The sequence below is a fragment of the Dama dama genome, chromosome 23, assembly GCF_033118175.1.
Source record: "Dama dama isolate Ldn47 chromosome 23, ASM3311817v1, whole genome shotgun sequence".
Taxonomy (NCBI): Eukaryota; Metazoa; Chordata; class Mammalia; order Artiodactyla; family Cervidae; genus Dama; species Dama dama.
The window spans coordinates 62,309,445-62,334,713 of record NC_083703.1 but is presented as its reverse complement, the minus strand read 5'-3'; the positions used below and the strand labels follow the sequence as shown (position 1 = coordinate 62,334,713).

The window sequence follows — 25,269 nt, the reverse complement described above, 5'->3', positions numbered from 1 at the left end:
GACCACTAGGGAAGTCTGTGAAGGCAAACTTTAGAATCAGCTTGTCAAGTTGCAATTTTTTAACAGCTAAACTTGCACTGGTTTTATGAATTCATGGATGAAAAATAAGTGTCTTGGCCACACGTCAGCTCTTCTCCTTCCAGAACATGGGATCCTATTTCAACACCTTTAGTGAAGTGCCACTCCTTTCTTCATATGAATTCTCTGCCTTTCTGGTCAGATTTTAGTTCCAGATATTTTAATCAGTTTTAGGCTGATTGTAAATGGGATCTTTACCCTCAGGGACATTCTCTATGGTCAGAGCTGCTGTGCAAGAAAATCATGCAACCTCACTCCTCCTTGGTCCTCTTCCTCTTGAGTTTTCTAGATGGACAAGTGAATCATCCACAAACATTCCATAATGCACAGGTGTGCTCACACTCATCTCCCCACCTCCTCCTCACCACAGGGACGAAGCCTCCCTACAGACAAGGCGACTGAGGCACCGAGAGGTGGAGTCATTTCCTAAGGTTACAGAAGGGGCGTGGTGGAGCTGCAACACCAACCCAGACCTTCCTGGCCCAAAGTGCTTGCTCACCCATCCAAGCCTTCTCATGTCATTTCAAATTCCAGTCGGTTCAGGTGGACGGATTATGGAAGCGGAAGGGAAGGCAGGATTCCTGGGTCTGTCCCCGCTGTGCCCCGGGGAGCCGCCTGCCTGTCCCGCCCACCCCAGGATGCTGAGCCGGCGCACAGACTGCAGGGAAGGGCACAGACTGCATGGAAGGGCACAGCCAGGGTCGCTCACCCACGGGGTGGGGGTGGGGCTGCTCTTCACCAGGACGCCCCCACTGCAGGCAGCTCAGCCCTCTGCCTTATTCAGGTCCTCCTTACTCACCACTGTCCTCCCTTCACCTGCCCCAGAAGGGCCCCCTCCATGCCCCACAGCACCCACCCTTCAAAATCACTAGACCCTGGGTTGTGCATTGCAGTCCCCAGTGCCTTTGAACAACCCCACTGCACAGACAAGGAGACGGGCCCCTTGTTGTTCAGTCGCCAAGTCGTGTCTGACACTTTGCGACCTCATGGCTGCAGCACGCCAGGCTCCTCTGTCCCTCACAATCTCCTGGAGTTTGCTTAAACTCATGTCCATTGAATCAGTGGTGCCATCCAACCATCTCACCCTCTGTCGATCCCTTCTTCTCCTGCCCTCAACCTTTCCCAACATCAAGGGCTTTTCCAATGAGCCAGCTCTTCACATCAGGTGGCCAAATTGGAGCTTCAGCTTCAGTGTCAGTCCTTCCAAAGAATATTCAGGGTTGATTTCCTTTAGGATTGACAGGTTGGATCTCCTTGCAGTCCAAGGGGCCCTCAAGAGTCTTCTCCAATGCCGCAATTTGAAAGCATCCATTCTTCAGCACTCAGCCTTCTTTATGGTCCAACTCTCACATCCATACATGACTACTGGAAAAACCACAGCTTTGACTAGACAGAGCTTTGTCAGCAAAGTGATGTCTCTGCTTTTTAATATGCTAAGTTTGTCACAGCTTTTCTTCCAAGGAGCAAGCGTATTTCAATTTCATGGCTGCAGTCACCATCCACAGTGATTTTGGAGCCCAAGAAAATAAAGTCTGTCACTGTTTGCATTTATTCCCCATCTATTTGCCATGATGGACCCCTAGAGGGACCCAGAGCCATCCAAGGCCCACACCAGAGGCCTGCTCTGGTCAGAAGGGGCTTGGCTCTGGGGCAGCATCCTGCAGGAGGACAAAGCGGCCTCGTGGCCCACCCCCACCCCCCACACCCATTCCAGGCCCACAGTGCACAAGGATGGCTGCCCTCCCGCCACCGGGCCCACCCACTAGACCGGAGCAGAGGAGTGGGCAGCCAGCCAGGCTGGGAGTTAGCTCTCTGCGGTGACCAAGACAGAACCGGAGGTACAGAGCGCCAAATCACCCCCCACAGCCCCCGGAGTGGCGCCTCCGGTAAGCCTAGCTCAAGCCCCAGGATTTTCATTAATCCTACTAATCCCTGAACGCCAGGCCAGGTAGGGGCTGATGGACAGGGCCTCCCTTCAGCAAGGCTCAGAGCTCCCTGAACCAGTGATGAGGCAAAATCCTTGGCCCTGCCCCTGCTCTGAGCTCCCTCACCCTGCCACCTGGACAGAGTCGCCTTCTTAGCCTCAATTTCCCGATATGCACCCAGGAGATATGCACTCCTCACCTCCTCCCAGAGGCCAGAGCGAACTGAGGCCCCCAGATCCTGGCGTGGAAGGCCCTTGTCAATTGTGATGATGGCTATGAGCCCTTCGCACAAAGTGGGGGAAATATTACAGCCTTTACTTCTTCAAACCTGAGCCATCTCTGAGGCCGCACATGTCTCGGCCAGTGGGAAGCCCTACAGTGATCACAGTGGTTTCTCAGGCCACTTTCACCCTCCCAGGGCTCTGGGGGTGACTCATCCCTACAGAGGAGGGGTTGAGACTGCTGGTCACCATGTGTCATGGTTAAGGTCAGGGAGCCTAAACTGGAACACCCCTATCCACCCCTCTTCTCCATCATGGGGCCTACAGGCTTATGGGATGCTCTAGGTAGCCTGGAAGGCTAGCCCAGACTCTGGGGTCCTAGGACCCCCTCCATCCTGGGTGTGTGGACACCACTTGGTCCTGCCTCTCACTCTGGTAAAGAGCCTCCTGCTCTGTTCGGTTCTCAGACACTGGCCCTGGGGCAGTTCCCAGGGGCTGGGCTCCAGGAGGGGTCTGTCCCCAACACTCAGCCCCAAGTCCTTTGTGTCCCTCAGCTTTGGCAGTGGGTCTGGAGTCAGAAAGGGGAGGAAAGGGAGGCCTCATTCACCCCCCAGAGCTCAGAATAGCAGACCTCCCGGCAACCACTCCTTCCTTAACCTGCCAGTTTGTCTGCCATCAATGTTACCAACCCACCATGTGGCCAAGTGAGGACATCCCCTCCAGAAGATCCCTCTGTGACAGGAAGGAAGGTCTCAGGTGACCCTTCAAAAGAGCACAGATACATCACGGAACATCCTAGGATACCTGAGACCTGGGCTTTGCAAGGGAGGGGAGAAATAAAAATGACCCTCATCAGCACCCTTCATGGAGGGCTTGCCCTGCTGGGTCTGTAGATGGGAACTCACCAGACCTCTCCCTGTCCTCTTCTCCCAGCAGCCCCACGAAAGAGGTGCAGCTTTGGGAAACAAGAGGGATATGGCCTGCACGTGGTCACGCAGCTCTAGAGTTGCAGGGCAGGAATTCCGGCCTGGCTATCTAGCTCTGCAGTCACTGTGATGGGGTGTCCAGGAAAGGAAGGGGTGGTGATAGGGGTCTGCGGTGGGCACCAGGCCTCTCCTGTGGCCCCTGTGAGAAGCTGGGGGAACACGGTCTGGCATCCGCACTGACTCCCCCCTTATCACCTTCCTGGACAGAACTGGGCCAGAGCAGGAAGTAAACATGGATGCCACCCAAGGAAGGATGTTCTAACAGTCCCCAACTCTGCAAGGACTGAGCCCCCTGTCCCAGGAGGTATGCAAGCCAGGTGGGATGGAGTTGAGAGACCAGGATTGAGAGACCTGAATTCTCTCACCAGGCTTTAGAGGTGTCTCCTTCCTTCTCCACTCTGAGAGGTCTTCAATCCTAGACTATCTATCGAGTGTCATCCACTGAGAACACTGTCTTTTATTTTAATCTTTTAAATCACCAGGAGGGTCTACCTAGCTTTCCAGATGGGACTGGAAGAGATTTAGTCCTGGCACATGGTCACCCAGCCTGTGTGGGGCGAGAACACAAAGGCACCCAGGAGAGAGAAGCCGGGCTCAAGTGTGCTCTGGCCTGGGTGCAGATCCCACTCTGGCTTCTATGCTGGATGACCCTGGGCAAGTTACTTCCCCTCTCTGAGCCTCTGTTCCCTTCTGTAAAATGGGGAGAAGATGACTACCTCCCTGGGAGTTCAGTAGGACTTGTCGTGTACAGGGGCCTCTGGACAAAAACCAGCTGAGCTGAGCAAGACACTCTCCCCCACAGTCTACTCTGCACATCAGCACCCCCCACCTTCACCTCCTGATCATCCCCCTCGCCCTCTGACCATCTCCACCATCACTGCTCACAATAGCCTCTTCTCGGCTCCGCTTCAATCCCACCATGTTGCACTCTGGCTCCAGCCCCTGCAATGGCTCCTGTCTCACTCAGAGTCACTCCAGATGCCTTTTCCTGGTCTTCAAGGTCCCACCTGCCTGGCTGACCTCCTCTCCTCCGCTGTTTCCCCCTCCCTCACTCACTCACACCACCCACCATCACACCCCCAGGGCTTGTGAAGCCCCTGCCCCAGGCTTCAGCCTGTCACTTGCCAGACAGCCACACCAGGTGTCCTGAGAGGAGGGACTCTCCTCCCCACGTCCCCTTGCCTAGGGGAGCATGACCCCGAATCAGAGACACAGCCTGGTGCCTAAGGGGCAAGAGACACACAGCCCAATCCCAAGGCCACTGGGACTTCAACATCTGAGAACATTTATTTTCCTCTCCAGGACTCTGGCAAAGAAGGTTGACTTCACCAGATGGCAGAGTGGGGAGAGCCAGGGCAAGGTCTGTACCCTCTGGGCCTGGCAGAGGGTAAGCCAGGGACAGACAGGACCTCATGAGCCTGGTGGCCCTGCTGGCGGACTGGAGAGGGGACAGGCCACCTCACAGCCTGATGTAGGAGGACAGAAGGTGGGCCTTCAGAGGCCTGGAGAGCAGCCTGAGGGAGGGGCCATGGGGCAGGGAGGTCACCGGTCTCTGCAGGACGTGCCGGGATACCTGGGACAGGTCCGCGGGGGAAGACAGGGTGCGGGGGCAGACGGGGGCTGCAATAAGGATCGGGAGGGCTGGGACCATTAGGACGGGGCCAGGCCGGACGCCAGGAGCCTGGAGCCCGAGGCTGACAGCGAGGCTGAGGAGGGAGAGGAGGCCGTGGTGGTGGGCGGGCTGGCCGGGTGCTCAGGCGCGGTCTCCCTGTAGGGACCCAGGTCCTTCTGGATGCGCTGGGTCACCAGGAGGGTGAGCCAGCTCTGTTGGTCCAGGACTTTTTGCGTCTTGAAGGCAGGGTTCTGGGTGGACGCCAGCTCATTGAAGTGCAGGCTCTGGTAGATCTGAGGTGAGATCTGCAGGGAACAGAGCAGGGGACCATGGGGAACAGCAAGGACCAAGAGCAGGGTTCCCAGGGAGGACAGACTCTGGGGGCATCCTGTGAGCGAGGAGCCATCCCCAGAGTTGCACGCCTGTCGCTGATGACCTGGGAGGGACAGGGAGGCCTGGAATGCTGCAGTCCATGGGGCCACAAAGACTAGGACATGACTTAGCGACTGAAGAGCAACACTAGTGATGACCACACTCGGCTGAGCAGTGAGCCCCCTGGGCACCAGGCCCAGCCCCCGGCCCTCCTCTTGGTGCTGCCAACAGTCCGGTGAGGTCAGTGCTGGACCATCCCCGTCTTACAGTGAGGCCTCGAGCTGGACCCTGAGTGGGGCTCGAATGCAAGGAACTCTCCAGACCTGCCCACACTTCTCCCAGCAGCACTCGCCATGATGTGCTGGGAGGCCCGTCTCCAGGAAAGGGCAAGGAAGCCAAGTTCCTTTTTGGCACTGACCCTTCCCCAGCCTGGGGCCAGGAGGTTGCCTTTGAGTCCACACCCCAGAGGATGGGAGCTCCCCTGAGGAGGAGAGAAAGGTTGGGAGAGGCTGGGATCTGCCCAAGCCAGAGGCAGGATGGGACTCCAGGCTGGTCTTTCCAAAGTCCCTGGTCCCTTTCTCTCCCCAAGCACAGGCCTGTTCCACTCCAGCTGTCTCTTGCTGACTGTGTGCCTAGCACCGTGAGGCCCTGTGTCTGCTCCAGAATGGCACCCAGTGTGGAGACACGAGCAGTGAACCAACTCTGCAACCGCATGGACTGCGGCCCACCAGGCTCCTCTGTCCATGAGATTTTCCAGGTGAGAATGCTGGAGTGGGTTGCCATTTCCTTCTCCAGGGGATCTTCCTGACCCAGAGATCGAACTGGGGTCTCCTGGACTGCAGGCAGGTTCTTTACTGACTGAGCTACAAGGGAAGCCCAACAAACAAGCAGACTCTGGGAAGTGCTTTGAAGGCGATCAACAGGTTCCAGGTCCACAAACAACCTCCTCCCATAGGCTCGATGAGGTTTGTCCTCAAGGACAAAAACTGTGTCCATGGCCTCAGGCAGGGCCTTGGCAAACAAACCAGCCAGAGCGGCTTCATCCCAGAGCTGCCTATGGCCCAGAATCCTGTTAAGGAAAGGTGCGCCCCTCACCCCCACTGGAGGGCCATGTGGGCATGATGGAGGTGGGTCCCCCAGCCTCTAGGCCCAGCATCTCAGGGAGGAACTCCACCCTGACTCACCTGGTGCTTCATCCAGCCGTACTGCACGTTGGTAAACAGGAGTCCGGGGCTCCGTGACCTCTCCTTGGGTTTGTATGCTGCTCCCAGGACTTTGCTCTCCTGCAGGGGTCCCAGGCAAGGGCGAAGGCTCGGGGCTAAGGGTTGAGGGCTTCCCTACCTACTCAGTGCCCCACCCAGCCTCACCTGCTTGCCCTTGGATTCCCACTTGCACCAGGTATCCTCAATGTCTTCCGGGGAACGCTTTCCAATCCATGGGGATGTCGGGGTTATCTTTTGCAGCCTAGCCCAGGCTTTAGCCTCCGTGTCTGCCTTCCCATTCAGGAGATCCAAGAGGACTACCTGCTCCCGCCGCTGGTACATCAGGGCCTCAGCAAGATCTCGCTCCTCCCTGATGTGAGGGGCTTTCCATCACAGGATGCCCTCTGTACCACATGATGGGACATCCCTCCCCAGGCGGGTTTCTCCTTTCTGGGCTGGATCCTCTCCAACCTTCTCATCCCTCCACTGAGGTTGTACAGCCCAGGGCCCAGCAATGGGCAAGTGTTCAGTTAACACTAACAAAGCCCTGCTTATCCTGGCCTCCATCAAGTCCTGCGACACCTCCCACCACCCGACATTCTCTTCTATGGAGGCCTGACACCCCATCCAGACTTCCCCTGGGCCTCCCCTTGCAGAACACCTAAACCTCCTCTCCCTGCAAGGGGAACCTTGCCTCTGTCTTGTTGATATATCCTGACAGGACTGTGAGAGCCTAAGCCTTGATAGGAGCATAGGGGCCACAAGGACTCTATGGTGCCTGACAAGCTCTTACTTACATGTCAAAATCCAACTCCAAAATCTCTATTCTATGAAGCCTTCCTTACTTGCTCTACCCAGTCAGGTGATTATCGTCTGAGCCAAGCCTGTCTTAATAGTCCTGTTGTTCACCACATAGAACTGCTGCCAGGAGTTACATATTCATCTCCCTCAGCGGACTGGGAGTTCTCTGAGGAAGGACCTATGTCTGGATAGTTTTGGATGTCCAGAACCTAGCACAACCTGGCAGTGAGCAGGACTTCAATAAATATATTTTGAATGACCCAAAGCTATGGTTTTTCCAGTAGTCATGTACAGATGTGAGAGTTGGACCATCTCTCAGAAGGCTGAGTGCCAAAGAATTGATGCTTTCAAACTATGGTGCTGGAGAAGACTCTTGAGAGTCCCTTGGATGCAAGGAGATCAAACCAGTCAATCCTAAAGGAAATCAGTCCTGACTATTCATTGGAAGGACTAATACTGAAGCTCAAGCTCCAATATTTTGGCCACATGATGCAAAGAGCTGACTCACTGGAAAAGACCCTGATGCTGGAAAAGATGGAGGGCAGGAGGAGAAGGGGGTGACAGAGGATGAGATGGTTGGATGGTATCACTGACTCAATGGACATGAGTTTGAGCAAACTCTGGAAGATAGTGAAGCACTGGGAAGCCTGGTGTGCTGCAGTCCATGGGGTTGCAAAGAGTTGGACATGACTTAGCACCTGAACAACAAAAAATTTATCTGAGACTTGGTCAGGAATAGGGATATAGCATAGGTGGAGGAGGAACCTGTAGAGGAAAGAACATGTAGCAAGCAACTTGCCTCCCCTGACTCAGAGAAATAACACACATGTCAAGACCAGAACCCTGGGCTCTCCCACCAGGGGCCTCCAGAGCCTGATTCTGGAGCAGGGTCCCCATCTAAGGACTTGGGGTTTTATATTTTCTGGTTTTCACTGCTCAATCTCACAGCTGATCTGGGCTAGAACAGAGCCTCGGGCTCTGAGGCCTCAGCCACCACCTGTAGAGTCAAGTTACCTGCAACAGGCAAGTTACCCATGCCTGTGACATTCCGAAGGCCCTACCTGAATATGCCCAGTACTACCCTACAAGGGAGGCCTTCTGGGATCCAGACCAGAGTTGACCAGTTGACCAATGACCAATGAATGACCATTGTGATAACTCACTGCAGCTCTAGATGGAAAGTCTTCTCACTGGGGCTGAAGAAGTCACCCTCCTTCTTTAATCTTTCATTTAGTTCGCCATCAGTCATCATTGGGGTATCCTGCAGCCTCTTCCAAACACTCAGGCCAAACGTCCCTGTGATTTAACCAGACCCAGTTCAATAGCAAGGACTGGCCAGCCCCTCCCTCCTCTAAACACTCTGTCCCTCACCATCCACCCTCAAGAGGTAGCCAGCAATCCCTTATTCCTGGCCTGCACCTGACTCTGCCCAACATATCCCAGGCATTATGCTAGCTACTTGGCAAATATCTGGAGGAGTCAGACCCTAACCCTAGGATATACTTGGAGTTCAGGCCTAAAGCATCCTGCCACACATATAGGCTAAGATGGAGAGGGTGCTATGGCAATGACTGAATAGTCCTCAGACAGGCTTTAACTGGCTCACATATAAAATGGCAATGGTACAAGACTGTCAGGCATCTATCATTCACCTATCAGATGTGAAGTTAGGAATGGGTCTGTGGAGGATCAAGGCTAGAGTAGAAAGTAGGTAGTAAGAATAGAGAAATATCCTACTTCTGGGCAGGGTATAGTGAGTTGTAGGCCATTTTCATGCTTCCGAATTCTTTTTTTTTCGAATTCTTTTTAATTAAGAAAAACAAAATAGAAAAACAAAATTAAGAAAAGCAAAATGTGTTACAAAGTCATATTTATACAAATCACTGGAGAAGAATAAGATATCACCTCACATCAATCAGAATGGCCATCATCAAAAAGAACACAGATAATAAATGTTGGTGAGGATCTGGAACAAAAGGAACCCATGTACACTATTTGTGGGAATCTAAATGAGCGCAGCCACTGTGAAAAACAGCATGGGGGTTTCTCAAAAACTAAATATAGGACTACCATACAATCCAACAACTCCACTCCTGGGTATACATCGAAAAAAATATTCAAAAAGATACACACAGCCCAATGCTCATAGCAGCTTTATTTGTAATTGCCAAGATACGGAAGCAACCTAAGAAGATGTGGTATGTATATCAATATATATAATGGAAAGCTACTCAGTTATAAAGAAAAAACAAAATTTCACCATTTGTGGCAACAAGAATGGACCTTGAAGGCTATATGCTAAGTGAAATAAGTCAGTCAGTCAAAGACAAACATTATGTCACTTGTAAGTGGAATCTAAAAAATATAACAAATTAATGAATGTAATAAAAAAGAAGCAGATCCACAGATACAGAGAACAGACTAGTGATTACCAGCGGGGAGGTACAAACTATAGGGTATAAGACAGGCTCAAGGACGTACGCTGCCCAACACAGGGAATTCCGCCAATATTTTGTAATAACTGTAAATAGAAAGTAACCTTTAAAAACTGTATTTAAAAAAATCACTGGGGAGCTATGGAAGAAAAGAAGACTAGACAAACCAAAATTACAGAAAAGAAAGTTTCTTTCCAGAAGAACTAAAATTGGGAACTGCTTTCTTCTCTGGGAGCATTTTTCTGAGTATGGGCACATGGTGAGTGAGAATCAGGCTCCGTTTAGCAGAAGAAAGATACCTGAAGATAGGGAAACCAGCAGAGTTTCTAAGAGCCAATCTGGCTGGCATGACAGATTAAGTCTAGTGGAGTCACAAAGGCACGGTTGTTTTCCCTACAGGAGAGCTTAGAGAGTATGACTCAGTCATAAAAAAAGAGAAATCTTGCCATTTGTGACAACATGGGTGACTCTAGAAAGTACTGTGTTAAGTAAAATAAGTTAAAGAAAGACAAATGCCTCGTGATCTCATTTATATAATCTAAAAACCAAAACAAACAAATGAAACAAACAAAAACAGACTTAGAGATACATAGGACAAATGAGCAGTTGCCGCATGGAAAGAAGATTGGGGCCTGCGGTTGCTTAAGTTCTGGGGGTTGGGCTAGAAAGACAGAATGAGCTCACTAGGAGTCAAGAGTCTCACTGGAGGAAGACGGCAACAACAAACACAACAGGCTTTACCCTGGAATCAGCTGAACACAGAAGTAAACTACGGCTCCTGAAGCTGCAGCCCAGCCCCAACCCAGCTCACTTCCTAACTGCATTGAGACAAGAAGCGCTACGCAGAGGAAAGAGCAACGCACTGGAGGAAAATCATACCAGCTTCAGTCTTTACAGTTTCTTTTCTACACAGTTCAGGAAAGTTCAGCTTGATTTGGGTTGGGTTTTTGTTTGATTTGGTTTCATTGGAGTTTTTCTATACATGACATGTGAAAAGGCAGGAAAATATAACTAATAATCAAAAGAAGAAATAGGCAATAGAATCAGACTCACAGATAATTCAGACATTGGAGTTAATAGGTAAATACTTTAAAACAACTACTGTAAAAATGTTAAATAAAATAAAGAAAAATATGAACAGAATGGAGGAAAAGAAGCAGAATTTCAACCATTAATCGAAATTTGTAGAGAAAAACCAAATGAGTGTTCTAGAACTAAAAAATACAGTATCTGGATGGATTTAATAGCAGGCTGCATACAGGAGACAAGTTTAATGAGCTGGAAGGCAGATCAGTAGACAATATTCAAACTGGAATGCAGAGATAGGGAAAAAAATGGAAAGAACAGAAGAGAGAATGAGAGACATGGGGCAACTATAAAATATATAATTGATCAATAAATACATAAATCGATGTTCAACCTCACTACTCATCAGGGATTCAAATTAAAACCACAATAAAATGCCACTACATATTCACCAAAATGGCTAAAATTTAATGCAATGACAATACCGAGTGTCTACAAAGTTATGAGACAGTAAGAGTTGCTGTATGCAGCTGGTGAAAGACTGAAAACTGGTAAGCACTTTGAAACATAGTTTAGCAGTATCTACTGAGACTGAATGTGTATACTCTGTGGTTCAGCAATTCCATTATATCTAACAGAAATGCATACACTTGTTCAAAAAAAAAACCTGTATGAGGGTGTTCATAGCAGTGTTTGTTTTTAATAGCCTGAAATAGCCCAAATGCCCACCAACAGTAGCACAGATAGATAAAGTATGGTATCAACAACAGAATACCACTCAGCAGTAAGAATGAATGAGCGACTACAGTCAATGAATGGCTAAACAGCACAAGTATATGGTGTTTGAGAGAAAGAAGTCAGACACAAAGGAGAAACTGTCAAATGATTCCATTTAGACAAAGTTCAAGCCAGGCTAACATAAGCTTTGGATTTAGGAACCATAACAGTGGTTACTTTTGGAAAGGAGTAGGTAGAGATAGCAGAGGTCAGGAGATAAGGGAAGCCCTGAGTGCTGGTGATGTTCTGTTTCTTGAAACAGTGGTGGTTATATGGCTATATGTTTACTTCCTGAAAATTCACTAAGCTGAAAACAGTTCTGGTTTGTGTGCTTTTCATTACATATGTTATACCTCAAGAATTAAGTTTATTTTTAAAAAGAGACTGTAATGTACCTTATCAGATATATGATCTGATATGCAAAGGCAAATAGTGTTGCGCAGATGAGTGAATGAGCAGATGGACAGACTGCTGAATGGACAATTGGACAGACTCACACCTTGTGATACTACTTGAGGAAAGACAGCTGCTGTGGTCTGAAACTCCCACCCCATGGGATATGAGGTTTATGCCAGCTTGTGTTCTAACAGGGTCAGGGCCAGGAAGGGCCATGGGGCATGACTGAGCTTCAGCAGGACCCTCCGTACCAATGGCGTCACCAGAGAGTTTCCAAGCCTTGACATCCCGGTCCTGGCCAGCACTGATAACCAGCTGGAGGCTGTCCACATATAGGATGTCTGCCACACTATCCAAATGGGCCTTCCAGGTAATCAGAAGCTGGGGTGGAATCAGGGAAATGGTCTGGCCGGCCTCAACCTACAGGGGACAGGGCAAGAGAATTAATTAAACGCCCAAGACACTGGCTCATGAGAGGGCACCCAGGGCTGGAGGTAGCAGAGGCTTCTGGAAGGAGCTGGGAAATGGGCCAGGGTTCTAGTTCTAGATAGACCCCCACATGAACTTTCTGGTGACCTTAGGTAAATCCAAGCAGTTCTCTGGCCCTCACTGGTCCCTTCGGTAAAATCATTAAAAACAAACAAAATAATTGCATATTGTTGTATTGCTTGCCAGCTTCCTGTGTACAGATTATTTCATTTGAGCATCAGAATAACCTTATGGGATGTGTATGAGTCTCACCACTGCAGAGCGGAGAGAAGTGAGAGTCAGAAACATTCAGTAACCAGTCCAGAACCACACAGCTAGAAAGTGATGGGGCTAGACAAGAACCCAGGTCTTTTTTTCAAGCTATTTAGTTGAGCATCAGGCATGGAATAGGGTGAGAAATGGCGTAATATATCACATTGCACTATGAAAGAAAAAAACCTTACTTAATTGGAAAACAAGTGTAAATATCCAAGACTATTTTCAAATAAAACAGAAAAATTGATGCTTTTGAACTCTGGTGTTGGAGAAGACTCTTGAGAGTCCCTTGGACTGCAAGGAGATCCAACCAGTCCATCCTAAAGGAGATCAGTCCTTGGTGTTCATTGGAAGGACTGATGCTGAAGCTGAAACTCCAATACTTTGGCCACCTCATGCGAAGAGTTGACTCATTGGAAAAGACCCTGATGCTGGGAGGGATTGGAGGCAGGAGGAGGAGGGGACGACAGAGGATGAGATGGCTGGATGGCATCACCGACTTAATGGACATGAGTTTGAGTAAACTCCAGGAGTTGGTGATAGACAGGGAAGCCTGGCGTGCTGCGATTCATGGGGTTGCAAAGAGTTGGACACGACTGAGCGACTGAACTGGACTGAACTGAACTGAACAAAGGAGGACATGTTTTATCATACTCAAGTACTTTACATCACAGTAATAAAAACTAGACAATGGAAGACAATATCTCAGAAACCAACCCACATATATATTTAAAACATTGATAAATGACAAGAATGGTAGGAAATTGGTGGTAATAGAGAACAGGATTCAATCAACAGTGTTGGAATTCCTGATAAACTAAGTAGTAAAACTTAATTCATTGCCCTATATCTTATAAGTAAACACTAGAAGGGTTGAAGAATCCTTTTTAATGAAACCATAAAACATTGAAGAGAAAGAATGAGTAACTATTATCTCTGAATTATTATCTCTGATAAGAAAGTGATAAGCAACAGGAAATATCATAAGGGGAAGAAAAATTGACCACCAAAAAATATGTTGTAATTTAAAACTCATCATAAATTAAAAGGCAAATGACAAACTGGGGGGAGGAGATGTTTGTAATACATATGACAGGCAATGAGCTAATATCTTTTAATATATTTTAAGATGATTGTACATCATTTATAAAAGATGATCACCACAAAAGAAAAATGGACCAAGGACATGAAGAGGTAATTCACAAAATACATATAGCCAATAAAATAAGGGCAGATGTCAACATAAGCAAAAATATTTTCATAAAATCAAAAGAAACTATTTATATCTAAAAATCAGCTAAAAGGTTTTTTTTTTTTTACTTTAAACATTTATTTATTGAATGCCTTATATATCTATCAGGGGGCACTCACTCAAATAAACACTGTTAATGATAAAAACTTTATGCTGTCAAGGATAAAGCAAAACAAACTAATAAAGTGAAAACCTATATAAACTTTCTGGAATGCAGTATGGCAGTACACATTAAAGGCCTTAGATTTATGTCCTTTTACATACTACTTCCTTGGGATAAATTACCACATGTGTAGATAAACAACTACAAACAAGGATTTGTAAAAAAAACAAAACAAAACAAAAAAGAATATCTGCCCTATTGTTTCTATAGCCTTTAAACACAGTTTTATTGAAATACAATTCACATACATCTTATCTAATAAAATTCACATACAACTTATCTGAAGTGCTGGCTTCAGTGGCTTTTCATATATTCAGAGTTGCGACCATCAACATAACCAGTTTTAGATGGTTTATCACCAGTTGACCTATATTCTTGCCAATATTTGGCATTGCCTATCCTTTCAGTTTTAGTCATTCTGGTAGATATGTAGTGATATCACCTTTTGGTTTTAATTTGCATTTTCCTGACAACTAACGAAAAACTGCTCAAATTCACTAGTCATCAGGGGAATATCAAGTGATTTTTGAACTATGTAGATGCATTATCTGGGCTTCCTAAGGTGGCCTTGTTGGTAAAGAACCTGCCAGGAGATATAAGACACGTGGGTTTGATCCCTGAGTTGAGAAGATCCCCTGCAGGAGGGCATGGCAACCCAGTCCAGTACTGTTGCCCAAAGAATCCCACGGACAGAGAAGCCTGACAGGCTACATCCATAGAGTCACAAAGACTGGGACACGACTGAAGCGACTTAGCACACATGCAAATGCATTACCTACTCAAGAAAATACATAAATATTTTCATTATTTTTTAAAGGAATTTATGACCTCAGGGCCTTCATTGCAAAGATCAAAGCCCATGGAAGGTATGCATATGTGTACATATGCATACACGTGTATACATGTGTGCATATATGTATATGCACATGACTATTTGGTGTGCGTGTACTTATGTTTCACTGGTTAATAGTGACTTCTGGTGAGTAGAAAACCTTTTCCACACCAACCAGACAACCTTGAACAGAAAAACATGAAAGATTCAGAATCTCAGTGTGGGACTCTGGTGGGGCTCAGAGGCACTTTTCTCAGCAATTGTCCACTAATCATCCTACCTTTTTCTCCTCCGGGGGACTGTAGTTTGGGAGGCTGACCTGAATCCGTTCAGAAATTAAGAACCGAAACTTGTTGATATCACTAGGATGGTTCGTCTGCTTGTCAGAATGTGCGCAGTAATCCTTGATGTCCCAGATCTAGGCACAAAGCGTGGATTAGTAGCCCAGCACTCCTTGACCCCAAACACCTCCTCACTCTGAGGATCCCTCCCAGACCATTTCTCTTCACCTCAGGGAGCTGGTTCTTACTCACACCCCTGAGGGGACCACAGCATCTTCTAGGCCAGACCTTTAGCTAGCATACAGGGAGAGTGTGACCGACCCAAGGACGGGACAGTCACACCTCACGTCACCACAAAGCACAAAATCAGCTGCTGAGACAGCTGATCACAGATCAGATGCACAGCTGGGGGTGAGGGAGTAGCAGGAAGAGAATTCTAAAGCACAGGACCCATAGGAAGGCTTCTGGGCAGGGGGCCTCCTAACCAAGCCCTCCCTCACTTCCCTGGGCCCACAAGGGCAGGAGGGGACTCTGAGGTAACCCATCCCACTGCCCACTGCGTCACAAGTGAAACGAGTGCCCAGAGGGCATAGGGACTAGGCAAGGACCACAGATGGCAAAGAGGTGGCCAGAGCTTTGCTCATGCCAGCCCCTCGATCCCAGCGCCAGTTCTTCCTCACCTTGATGCATCCTTTGCAATCCCCTGTGACAAGAATCCAGTCATTCTGATCCGTGGCCATGGCACCCACAACCACGTCCCCCTTGTCTACAGCGTCCACAGGGAACTTGCCCAGCAGGCCTCCGCTCCCGTGGATGGACCAGGCATAGATGTGACCGTCCATGCAGCTGCTCAGCAGGGCCGCCGAGTGGGGCAAGCGGGGCCTGGTCTGTAAGAAGATTATCTATGCGAGAGAGGGGAACCCGCTCAGGGGTGTTGTGAGTCAGAGCTCCCCTGTGGCACAGTGTTGAGATGCCCAGGCAAGGAGCCACACCCGCCTGGTCACCCAGTTTCCTAGACGCCCAGTGAGAACAGTGATGCAATACCACCCTACCTACCTAGTTGGTGACCAGGAACTTTTGGCCAGATTATGAGCTCCCCAAGGACTGGGATTTGTATCTTTTTTGTTCACGACTTTATCCCATACGACACTGCCTGACACATCATAATAGACTGATGAATGGTTACCAAATGAAGACATACAAATTTGATTGGTCCAAAGGCTCAAACAAGATATTCTAAAGACCTGTACTCAACTGAATGATGTAGAGAACAAACTCATTCCCCTTGATATATTTGTACAGTGAAATGCCAGGGTTCAATCCCTAGTCCGGGAAGATTCTACATGCCACGGAGCAACTCAGCCCATGCGCCACAACTACTAAGCCCGCGCTCTAGTCCCCATGAGTCGTAACTACTGAAGCCGCATGCCCTAGCGCCCATGCTATGCAATAAGAGAAGCCAACGCAATGAGAAGCCTGTGCACCTCAACAAAGAGTAGCCTCTGCTCGCCGCATCTAGAGAAAGGCCTGTGCTGTGTCACAGCAATGAAGACCCACAGCAACCAAAAATAAAACTAATTACCTAATTTAAAAAAAAGTTAAAACCTCAGTGTGACACCATGAAGGCTGATGAGGTGAAAATATTTCCAAGACACAACAGGCAAAGGATTCATTTCCAGAACATATAGACAGCTCCAAGAAATTAACACAAAAAAGAATGGAAAAGGATATGAATATACATTTATTCCACTGAAGAAATGCAAATGTCTAACAAATTTACAAAAAGCTCAACATCACAAATAATCAAAGGAATATCAAAAGACAATGCTATTTTCCACCTACCAAACTGGCAGAAATGAAGACAAGGCTGATGTCTAGAACTGGCTTAGTGTGAGGACAAATGCAGATTCATGTACTATTAAAGACATGGAAATTTAAGAAAATAATTTTTTAACCTAATAAAGGGATACTGCTACTGCTACTGCTAAGTCACTTCAGTCGTGTCCGACTCTGTGCGACCCCATCCCTGGGATTAAGCTGAATCCAAATTACTAATGAGAAAACATATCTATAATATAGTATAGCTAAATTTAAAAAGCAAATACACATAGCTATATAATTTAACATCACTCCCCTTAAAAAAAAAAGACAAAGCTAAACCAACCTGTTAGCAGTGATTGTGACTACTGCTATTGGGGGATGAGATGGAGTACACAGGGAGAAACACGGACCTTTTATTTTTTGCTTTACACATATTTCTATTTTTTTTTTTTAACCAATACTACTTTTTTAAGTTTTGGAGGGTGTTCTTAAGCCATTTTTTTAAAATAGAGGAGAGCACTTTCAGAACCTGAAGGACAGAAGGTCCAGCCACTGGTGGCTCTCTGCTCCATTCCACAGGACCCAGTCCCACAGGACACTGCTCCCCTGTTCTTGAGTCCCAGAAACTAGGCCATGGAGCAGTCCTGCTGCAACATACAGCTATTAATTATGTTCTCACTGGGCTCATGGTAGGAACCTAGGAGACCCATATAGAATTACCCTATTATTTCAGATTAAACCTGGAAGGGGCCTTAGAGGTCACCTTACCCAGGGGTGACAGCAAACAGAGATGTGTCCAAGCTCAGAAAGGAGGAAGGTACAGGAGGAGGAAGAACAGAGATAACCCGGTCCCCACTCACGTGTCATGCAAAATTCAGGAGGGCATTTCACCAGTGGGTTCTGAAAATGCCACATCTCCTACTTCCCAGTCCAGCCCCCCAACCAGGAAGGAACACTGCCCCCCTCCCTAGACAGCCCCCCAACACTGGGGACACCCCCCCAAATGGCAGCCCCGTAGCCAAGATCCTGAGCACTGCCATCATCTCCAGCAGGCCTCTCCAGGTCCTGGGAGAATGAGGCTGGGCCCCCAGACCTCCAGGTGCCACATCTCCAGTCTGTATCCCAACTGGCCAGCCCCTGGCTCCAACCCAGCCCCTGCCTGAGCATGGCCAACCTTCTCCACCGATGCATTGGACTGCAGCAACATCGTCTTCTGAAAGTCTGCTTTTTTCCTTTCAACCTCTTTGAGAGTTAAGTATCTGCCAAGGGATAATCTTGACTGACTGAGGCTGTTAGCACTGAGAGGTTTCTGGAAAAAAAATAAGTGGACCTCTCAGTTCAGGTTGAAACAATCTCTGGGGAACAGAGACAGAGGCAAATGCTGAAAGAGTGGACACCCCACTCCAAAAGATACAGCTGGGTGTCCAGAGGATCCTGGGCATAAAGACACTCCGACGCTGGAGAAGCTCTGGTTTAAGTTACCGGCAGCATCTGCTCTCTGGGCAGAGAGCACAGTTGGCTTTTGGGGAAGCCCCCTCCTTCATCCTGGGAAAGACACTGTGGCTAGAGGTGAGGATCAAGGGGTGTGTATGTAGTTATGCAACCCTGACACTTCAAGGATGGTCTGAGAGCCTCAGAGTGACAGGTGTGCATGTATCCAGCAGGTCGTGTGGGTCGAGGTGCAGATTGCCCTGCGCCTCACAAGCCCTCTGGGTCTGCCCAGCTCCCCGGAATGGGAATCAGACTGCAGGTGCTGATTCAATCTGACTGGTCCCTCAAGCCCCTCACTGGAGATCACGGTTTTTGTGGTTAAGGGTCAGAGGCCAATGCATGTTGGGTCAGCAGGAGAGAATAGCTACCCCCTGCTCCTCCTTCCAACTCCCCCACTCCAAAACAGGGCTGTCAGACAAGCCTGGGAAGGTTAACCTGGGGCAGAGGCCAGGACTCAGAGGAGGAGGGAAGTAGCGGCTGCCTCTGGGCTTCAGACCCCCACAGCTCGTTCTCTGGGGCAGGAGGTATGGTGGCTCATCTCTGCCTGGGTGATGAGAGCCCAAGGACAGAGAAAGGCTTTAACCTTAGCTGTACCCTTAACCCTTGAGCCTGCAGACACTAGGTCTGTACTGGCCGTGCTCCTGGAAGAGACTGGGCCCAGGCCCGAGGCAACCATGGGCCTAAACGGAAGGGACCCCACCCGGGCCTGGCCAAGGCGCCTCTTCGGATGGTGGGGACACAGGGCAGCTACCTTCAGGGGCACTGGCTTTGCCGGCTCCTTGTCTCTGGGGTCTCTCATCACTGGAGGCGCTGACATCAGGTTCCGCCGCGGGTTGGCATCGACTGTGGCCTTCGTGCCGAGGCCCGGGGGCTGCGGGTGCGGCTTGTAAGCCCACTTCTCCTGCTCAACGCAGGGCTTGCTGGGCCTGTGGCTATCGAACACACAGTCGTCCACATCCTTCACCTGTGCATGGGAGGGAGACCTGTGAGGCGCTGCTGCGTCCTGGATGGAAGGGAGGCCTCCCCGCCCAATGCCAACACCATGGGGCCCTCCGGGTGCATTGGGCTTGCTTCCCAGATGGGAATCGAACCAGAGCTTAGAAGCCTGTCCCCGGGGCACCCACAGGCAGGGGACAGTGCCCATGAAGGACTCAGTCTCCCCATCTGTAAGTGGACAGTGCTTTCCAAGTATTTTTGAGGTAGCTTTTAGTCTGAAGGGAAACTCCAAAGTGTAAAATAGACAAAAAGCTGAAGTGTTCTGGAGAAGCTGCTGTAATAGCCTCCAAGCCTCTCTCCACAAGTTTGGAAAACTACTGGACGGGGTGACCCTGAAGGCCCCTTCCAGCTTTAATCTGCAAAGATAGAGTCATTCAGAGACTGTGGGGGCTTCCCATGTCCTACCAAGAGCCCAGTGAGCCCAGAGCAGTAATCTGTAGTAGCGATGGGTCAATGTGAGCCACCTTCAAGGAAAGAGTAATCTCCTTGGGAGAATAGGACTAGAGCCACAAGACTCTGGAGTCAGACAGCCTGGATTTGGATCTATTACTTGATGGCTATGTGACCTCAGGAGAGATACTTAACCTTTCTGTGCCTGTTTCTTCATCTGTCAAGTGAGGATAATTATAAGAACTACCACCTACCTCCCTAGCTCCCAAACTCCTTCAGAACAAGTCACCATCACTCCCTTCCACTTCCCAGGGTGTCCCTGACCCACCCCCCAGCCCTACATGGTTCTGGCCCACAGCTGAGAGAGCGCGAAGAGGACAGCATGCTTCTGCTGACTGTACCCTCTTGGGCAGCAAGGGCAAGGGGCTCTGAGAGGCGTTGAAATTGAGGATGGGCCTGAAGGTGCCGATGTTCCAGAACAGGATGTCCCCATTGTAGGAGGAGGTGGCGATGAACTGGTTCTGGTACTTTGCCATGCTCAGGACATCCTCCGTGTGGAAGGTCTGCCAGTGGTAGCACAAGAGCACCGGCTTGATCTTGTGGAACCTGCACATGTGCCCGGAGGCAGGAGGATGGAGCACTCAGCTTTATTGGTATCCTGGGAGAAGAACATCAAAGTCTCTAGGATCCCAAGCACTGACCCAGAGAAGGACCCCTCCAGAGAAGGCGTAGAGCAGAGTTGGAGCTCTGCCCTGCTGACCGCATTAACTGAGCATCTGCTATGTGCCTGCTGTAAGGGCCCGGTCCTAGGGGCTTCACATACATTAATCTTACAGATTTGCCCCATTCAGACACCTGAGTAAGACCTCAGGCTGAAAGAAGGGGAAACCATGACTCTAGAAAGGCTCTCTGAAGAGGACGGGACCCTACTCTTGCTACTCCTCTGCCTATAATGTCGCTCCTGTCCCCAGCCCCTCACTGCTTCACTAAGACCTCTCCTGCTCACTCTTCAGATCCCACTCCATCCATGTCACCTCAGATGACCCTTTTCTGATGGCCCCTGACACTAGATCAGATTTCGTCCCCTCCCCATAGAAACCTGTATTTTTTTTTCATAGCACTGAGCAGACTATCATTATAAACTAAGTTATTTGATTAGTGTCTGAGTTCCAGGAGGATGGAGACTTCATGTTCTTGCTTATATCCATTCCCAGCACCTAGTACAAAGCTTATTGGCCTCATGGAGTGATGAATAAGTGGATAGATGAGAGGACGAAGCAGTAAACCTTACCCGGCACTAACTTCCTGCTTGGTGTTCCAACCGCCAGCAAAGTTAGGGATGGAGGAACCCATCTTTAGTAAAGAGAGAAGGGTCAGCTGCCCTCACCTCCCACGTGCACCCTGGCCGGTGGTAGTGATTTCCTCACTCAGTCGTGTCCGACTCTTTGCAACCCTATGGACTGTAGCCCGCCAGGCTCCTCTGTCCATGGAATTCTCCAGGCGAGACTACTGGAGTTGGTTGCCATTTCCTTCTCCAGAAGATCTTCCCGTCCAAGGGATCAAATTCAGGTCTCCTACATTGCAGGCAGATTCTTTACTGTCTGAGCCAAATCAGGGAAGCCCTGAGCCCTGGCTACTCACGTGTAATAAGTGATTCTCTTACTCCATCCAGTCGTGTAGAACACTTTGTTCATGTGGACAATCCCACTAATCTATTGAAGAGGAAAGGAAACAGAACTCTAAGGTACCTCAGAGAAAATGGCCCCAGGCCCCAAATGTCTTCCTAACCATACCAAGCAAGAAATCCAAATTCTCCATGATGATGAGACTTTCCCTAGCAGTGAAACCACCATATTTTTTTTCAGAGTGCTCTCACATCCCGTTATCCATGTGATGGACTTGGAGGTGGCAGGCTGGGTAAGTGTCCACGTCCATCTTATAGGGGACAGGAGGGAAGCCAAGGTCAAGCCTGGCTAAGGTCACACAACTGAGTCATAGGATCTGGAAAGTGAAAGTGAAGTCACTCAGTCGTGTCCAACTCTTTGCAGCCCCATGGACTGTAGCCCACCAGACTCCTCCAGCCATGGAATTTTCTAGGCAAGAGTCCTAGAGTGGGTTGCCATTTCCTTCTCCAGTGGATCTTCCCGACTAGGGGATCGAACCCGGGTCTCCCACATTGCAGGCAGATGCTTTACCATCTGAGCCACCAGGGAATAGGATCTGGACCAGCCCCTAATCCCTGGCTTGTTGGCCAAGTGCTCCTTCTGAGTTTCTTAAAGAACTGTGTCACGAGTTTGTAATAGGCTCAAGTCTCAAAGAGGAACTGCTGGCTTTGCACTTTGCCACACCCAGAGACCTTCCTCACCACCCTGGTGGGTATTTCCCAAACAGGGGTATGGGTGGCTCTGAATCACATGACCTCACTGCCAACAATGCCACCTAAAGCCCTAAGATGTAGGGTGCCTGTGTGCTCAGTTGCTCAGTCATGTCTCTTTCCGACACCATGGACTTCAGCCCACCAGGCTCCTCTGTCCGTGAAATTCCCCAAGCAAAAACACTGGAGCAGATTGCCATTTTCTATTTCAGGGGATCTTCCTGACCTGGGGATCGAACCCACTGACCCAGGACCTCCTGAGTCTCCTGCATTGGCAGGTGGATTCCTTACCACCGAGCCACCTGGGAAAATCCTCCCAAGATATAAGATGAGTAGTGCTAACACACTAAAAGAGCAAGAGTAGCTGACATCTGAAGAACGTCTGTGGAGGACAGGCCCTATTATCTATCTTCATTTTATTTAAGATTTTTTTTTTATGTGGACCATTTTTTGTCTTTATTGAATTTGTTACCATATTGTTTCTGTTTTATGTCTTGGTTTTTTTGACCTCAAGGCATGTGGGATCTTGGCTCCCCAACCAAGGATCAAAGCCCCACCCCCCTGCAATGGAAGGTGAAGTCTTAACCACTGGACCTTCAGGGAAGTCTCAACTATCTTCATTTTATGCACAAAGGCTCAGGAAGGCACAATGCCAGGGAGTCTGTGTGCACAGCCTTTCGGGGAGATGTGAAAATAGCATGTGCTGGGGTCACAGGAGCTGTGAGGGGCCCCCCGGCCCCAGCTGATGGGCCAGACTGACCTCTAACTGGTCCGCGTTGGGGAAGGTCAGCAGGCATTCGCCAACACTGTAGTTCCACATCTTCACGGTGCCGTCACGCAGGCCCGTGAGCAGGCACCCCTCTGACTCATCCAGGGACATGGCGGTCAGCTCCACTTGCTGGTCCCCCGTCACTGAGAACTCCATCAGCCTCCTGCCCGTCACGACCTCCCACACACTCACCATGCCGCTCAGACAGCCGCTCACCACCTGCAGGGGAGCACACAGCCGGGGCTCCTGGGGAGGGGAAGTCCCCCCTCCCAAGGGCTGGGCTGGCAGCCCAGCCACCACTCAATGTACTGAGAAGACAGGCGCTCTGGGCCCTCCTGCTGCAGGACAACCCTCTCTTGAAAACAGGCCTTCCTCTGCCCTGTGCAAACTGGCACGGTTCTTTTAGAAGGAACCGCTCTGGTGAAATCCCCTTTAACTCTGAAATGGAATTTATCAGAATCTTTCCAGAGAAAATCATATCTAATCCAGAAAAGACACTTACTGAAAAAGCATTAACAATGGAGGATAGGAAAAAAAACAGGAAATACACCAATGACCCCCTAAGCAGGGAAATGTTGGGTAAAGATAGGTCACTCCACCTAAAGCAACATCACGACTGTGACGATGAAACAGTAACAGGGGATGTTACTTCAGACTAACCTTCCCATTGAGAACATCTAGAAAAGCTGGATAAGGGGGATTTCTTTTTAACTGTCTAAGGGCATTGAGGAGCCCTAAGGTATGGGGAGTGTGGTGCCAGGAGCCAGAACGAGAGGGAAACCCAAAGAGGTAAGCGCTGGCCTCCCACTGCCAAGGCCACATTGCAGCCGACAGAGCCGCCCTACCCAGAGCCCGGGCCAGGAAATGGGTACCAGTGGGAGGGGGCAGAGGGCCCAGGAGCCCTTCCTGTCCCCACGCGTCAGAATCTACACACCCAGTTGCTCTGCCCAATGCAGAGATCTCTGCTCAGGACCACAGCCTGGGCCTCCCTCCCCCTTCCATAACAAAGTCGAACCACTGTTTCTCTGGAAATGACCTCCAGGGGCAACACCCACTCCAGGATCCTCAAAGAGCAGCCCACACCCCGTGTCCCATCACACACAATGGAAAGAAGGCTGCCCATCCAGAAGTGACCTGGGGTGGCACCCAGGGGCACACAGGCTCAGAGGAGTTTGGTGACCCAAAGGCCACTTGGTGGAGCTCTGGTCTTCCCCAGGGCGACCCCGGTGCAAGACGGCTGCTCGCCGACCTCCCGCTGCTCCGTACGACCACGCACACTCTCAGAGCGCTGCCGCACCCCAACCCTGGTGCCTGCTGCCAGCCCTGGAGATGGGCTGCTGCCCGCTGACCTGCTTGAAAACCTTGCTGTAGAGGACAGCGCACAGGGGCGAGCTGTAGGTCGTGGTCTTCTCCTCTGCTCTCCCAGGCCCGTGTGTCTCCAGGTACCCTTTCAGGATTCCAATCTGCAGGGGCAGAGGGGCAGACGGCTGGGCAGTCAGAAGGGCCCGCTGTCAGTGACTGGCCCCAGGGAGAAACTTCCAGTAAACCAAGACACCAAGACATCCTCGACTGCGTGCAGGCTTGCTGATTCCTGACCACAACTCCATGCCCGCACTTCCTGAGATCAGAGCTTCCAAACCCTAGAGCTCCTACAACCCCAAAGCCCAAGTCCAAGGTCCCTTTTATAACTTCTGAAAAGCACAAGGCCTCGATCTGATGTCCCCTCATCCAGGAAGCCTTCCCTGACTGCCTTAGCCTCCAACCAGGCTCAGGATCCTTTCTCTGTGCTCCATGAAGCACCCAGCCCACATCTACATCATAACACACAGTGTTTTCTATTAAAATTATCTGTTATGCTACTCCCCCATGAGTTCCTTGAGGGATGGGCCAGTGCCTAATTAATATACTCTCTGCTTTGAAATGGACTTCAAAGGTCTGTTGAATTCAACAAGTGCTGACAGCCGTCCTGACGCTCAGCAGAGGGGAAGGAACCCACCAACTCCCTTCTCAGGACACCTGCCATCTGGGGGAGTCAGCCAAGGGCACAAGGACACTGTGTGTCACCTGCCAACAGAGGGAAGAAGAGCCGTGTAGAGCTACCACTTCGCTCAACCACAGATGACACCCTCGTCTCCCTTTCTGGGTCGAACCTCTTCTACTGGCTGCCAAGCATCCCTGTAGCCCCCTAACCTCCATCTGGTCACAGCCCTCCCCAACCGGCACCCTGGACAGTCAGCCCCTTGTGCTTCTCCCAGGCTGTCCCGTCCTGAGGGGTTCAGGGCAGACCTCACGTGGGCACCAGCTAAGTCATGGCTCACAGACAGG

At 49.8% G+C, this 25,269-nt stretch overlaps 1 protein-coding gene across 1 annotated transcript in view; it reads right to left on the bottom strand.

Moving 5' to 3' along the window:
• Window positions 1–4,550: 4,550 nt before the first annotated feature.
• The window catches only part of EFCAB8 (EF-hand calcium binding domain 8), a 51,940-nt gene continuing 31,221 nt past the window's right edge, over window positions 4,551–25,269 (bottom strand). Inside the window, exons 15-27 of the mRNA XM_061127069.1 lie at window positions 24,294–24,407; window positions 22,936–23,163; window positions 21,443–21,513; window positions 20,203–20,407; window positions 19,167–19,379; window positions 18,099–18,233; window positions 15,784–16,005; window positions 15,103–15,240; window positions 12,083–12,251; window positions 8,361–8,493; window positions 6,557–6,766; window positions 6,379–6,472; window positions 4,551–5,127 (exon numbers count right to left, since the gene is read on the bottom strand). Of these exons, the coding sequence (XP_060983052.1) occupies window positions 4,861–5,127; window positions 6,379–6,472; window positions 6,557–6,766; window positions 8,361–8,493; window positions 12,083–12,251; window positions 15,103–15,240; window positions 15,784–16,005; window positions 18,099–18,233; window positions 19,167–19,379; window positions 20,203–20,407; window positions 21,443–21,513; window positions 22,936–23,163; window positions 24,294–24,407 (2,199 nt within the window). The 3' untranslated portion in view covers window positions 4,551–4,860. The remainder of the gene's footprint in view (window positions 5,128–6,378; window positions 6,473–6,556; window positions 6,767–8,360; window positions 8,494–12,082; window positions 12,252–15,102; window positions 15,241–15,783; window positions 16,006–18,098; window positions 18,234–19,166; window positions 19,380–20,202; window positions 20,408–21,442; window positions 21,514–22,935; window positions 23,164–24,293; window positions 24,408–25,269) is intronic.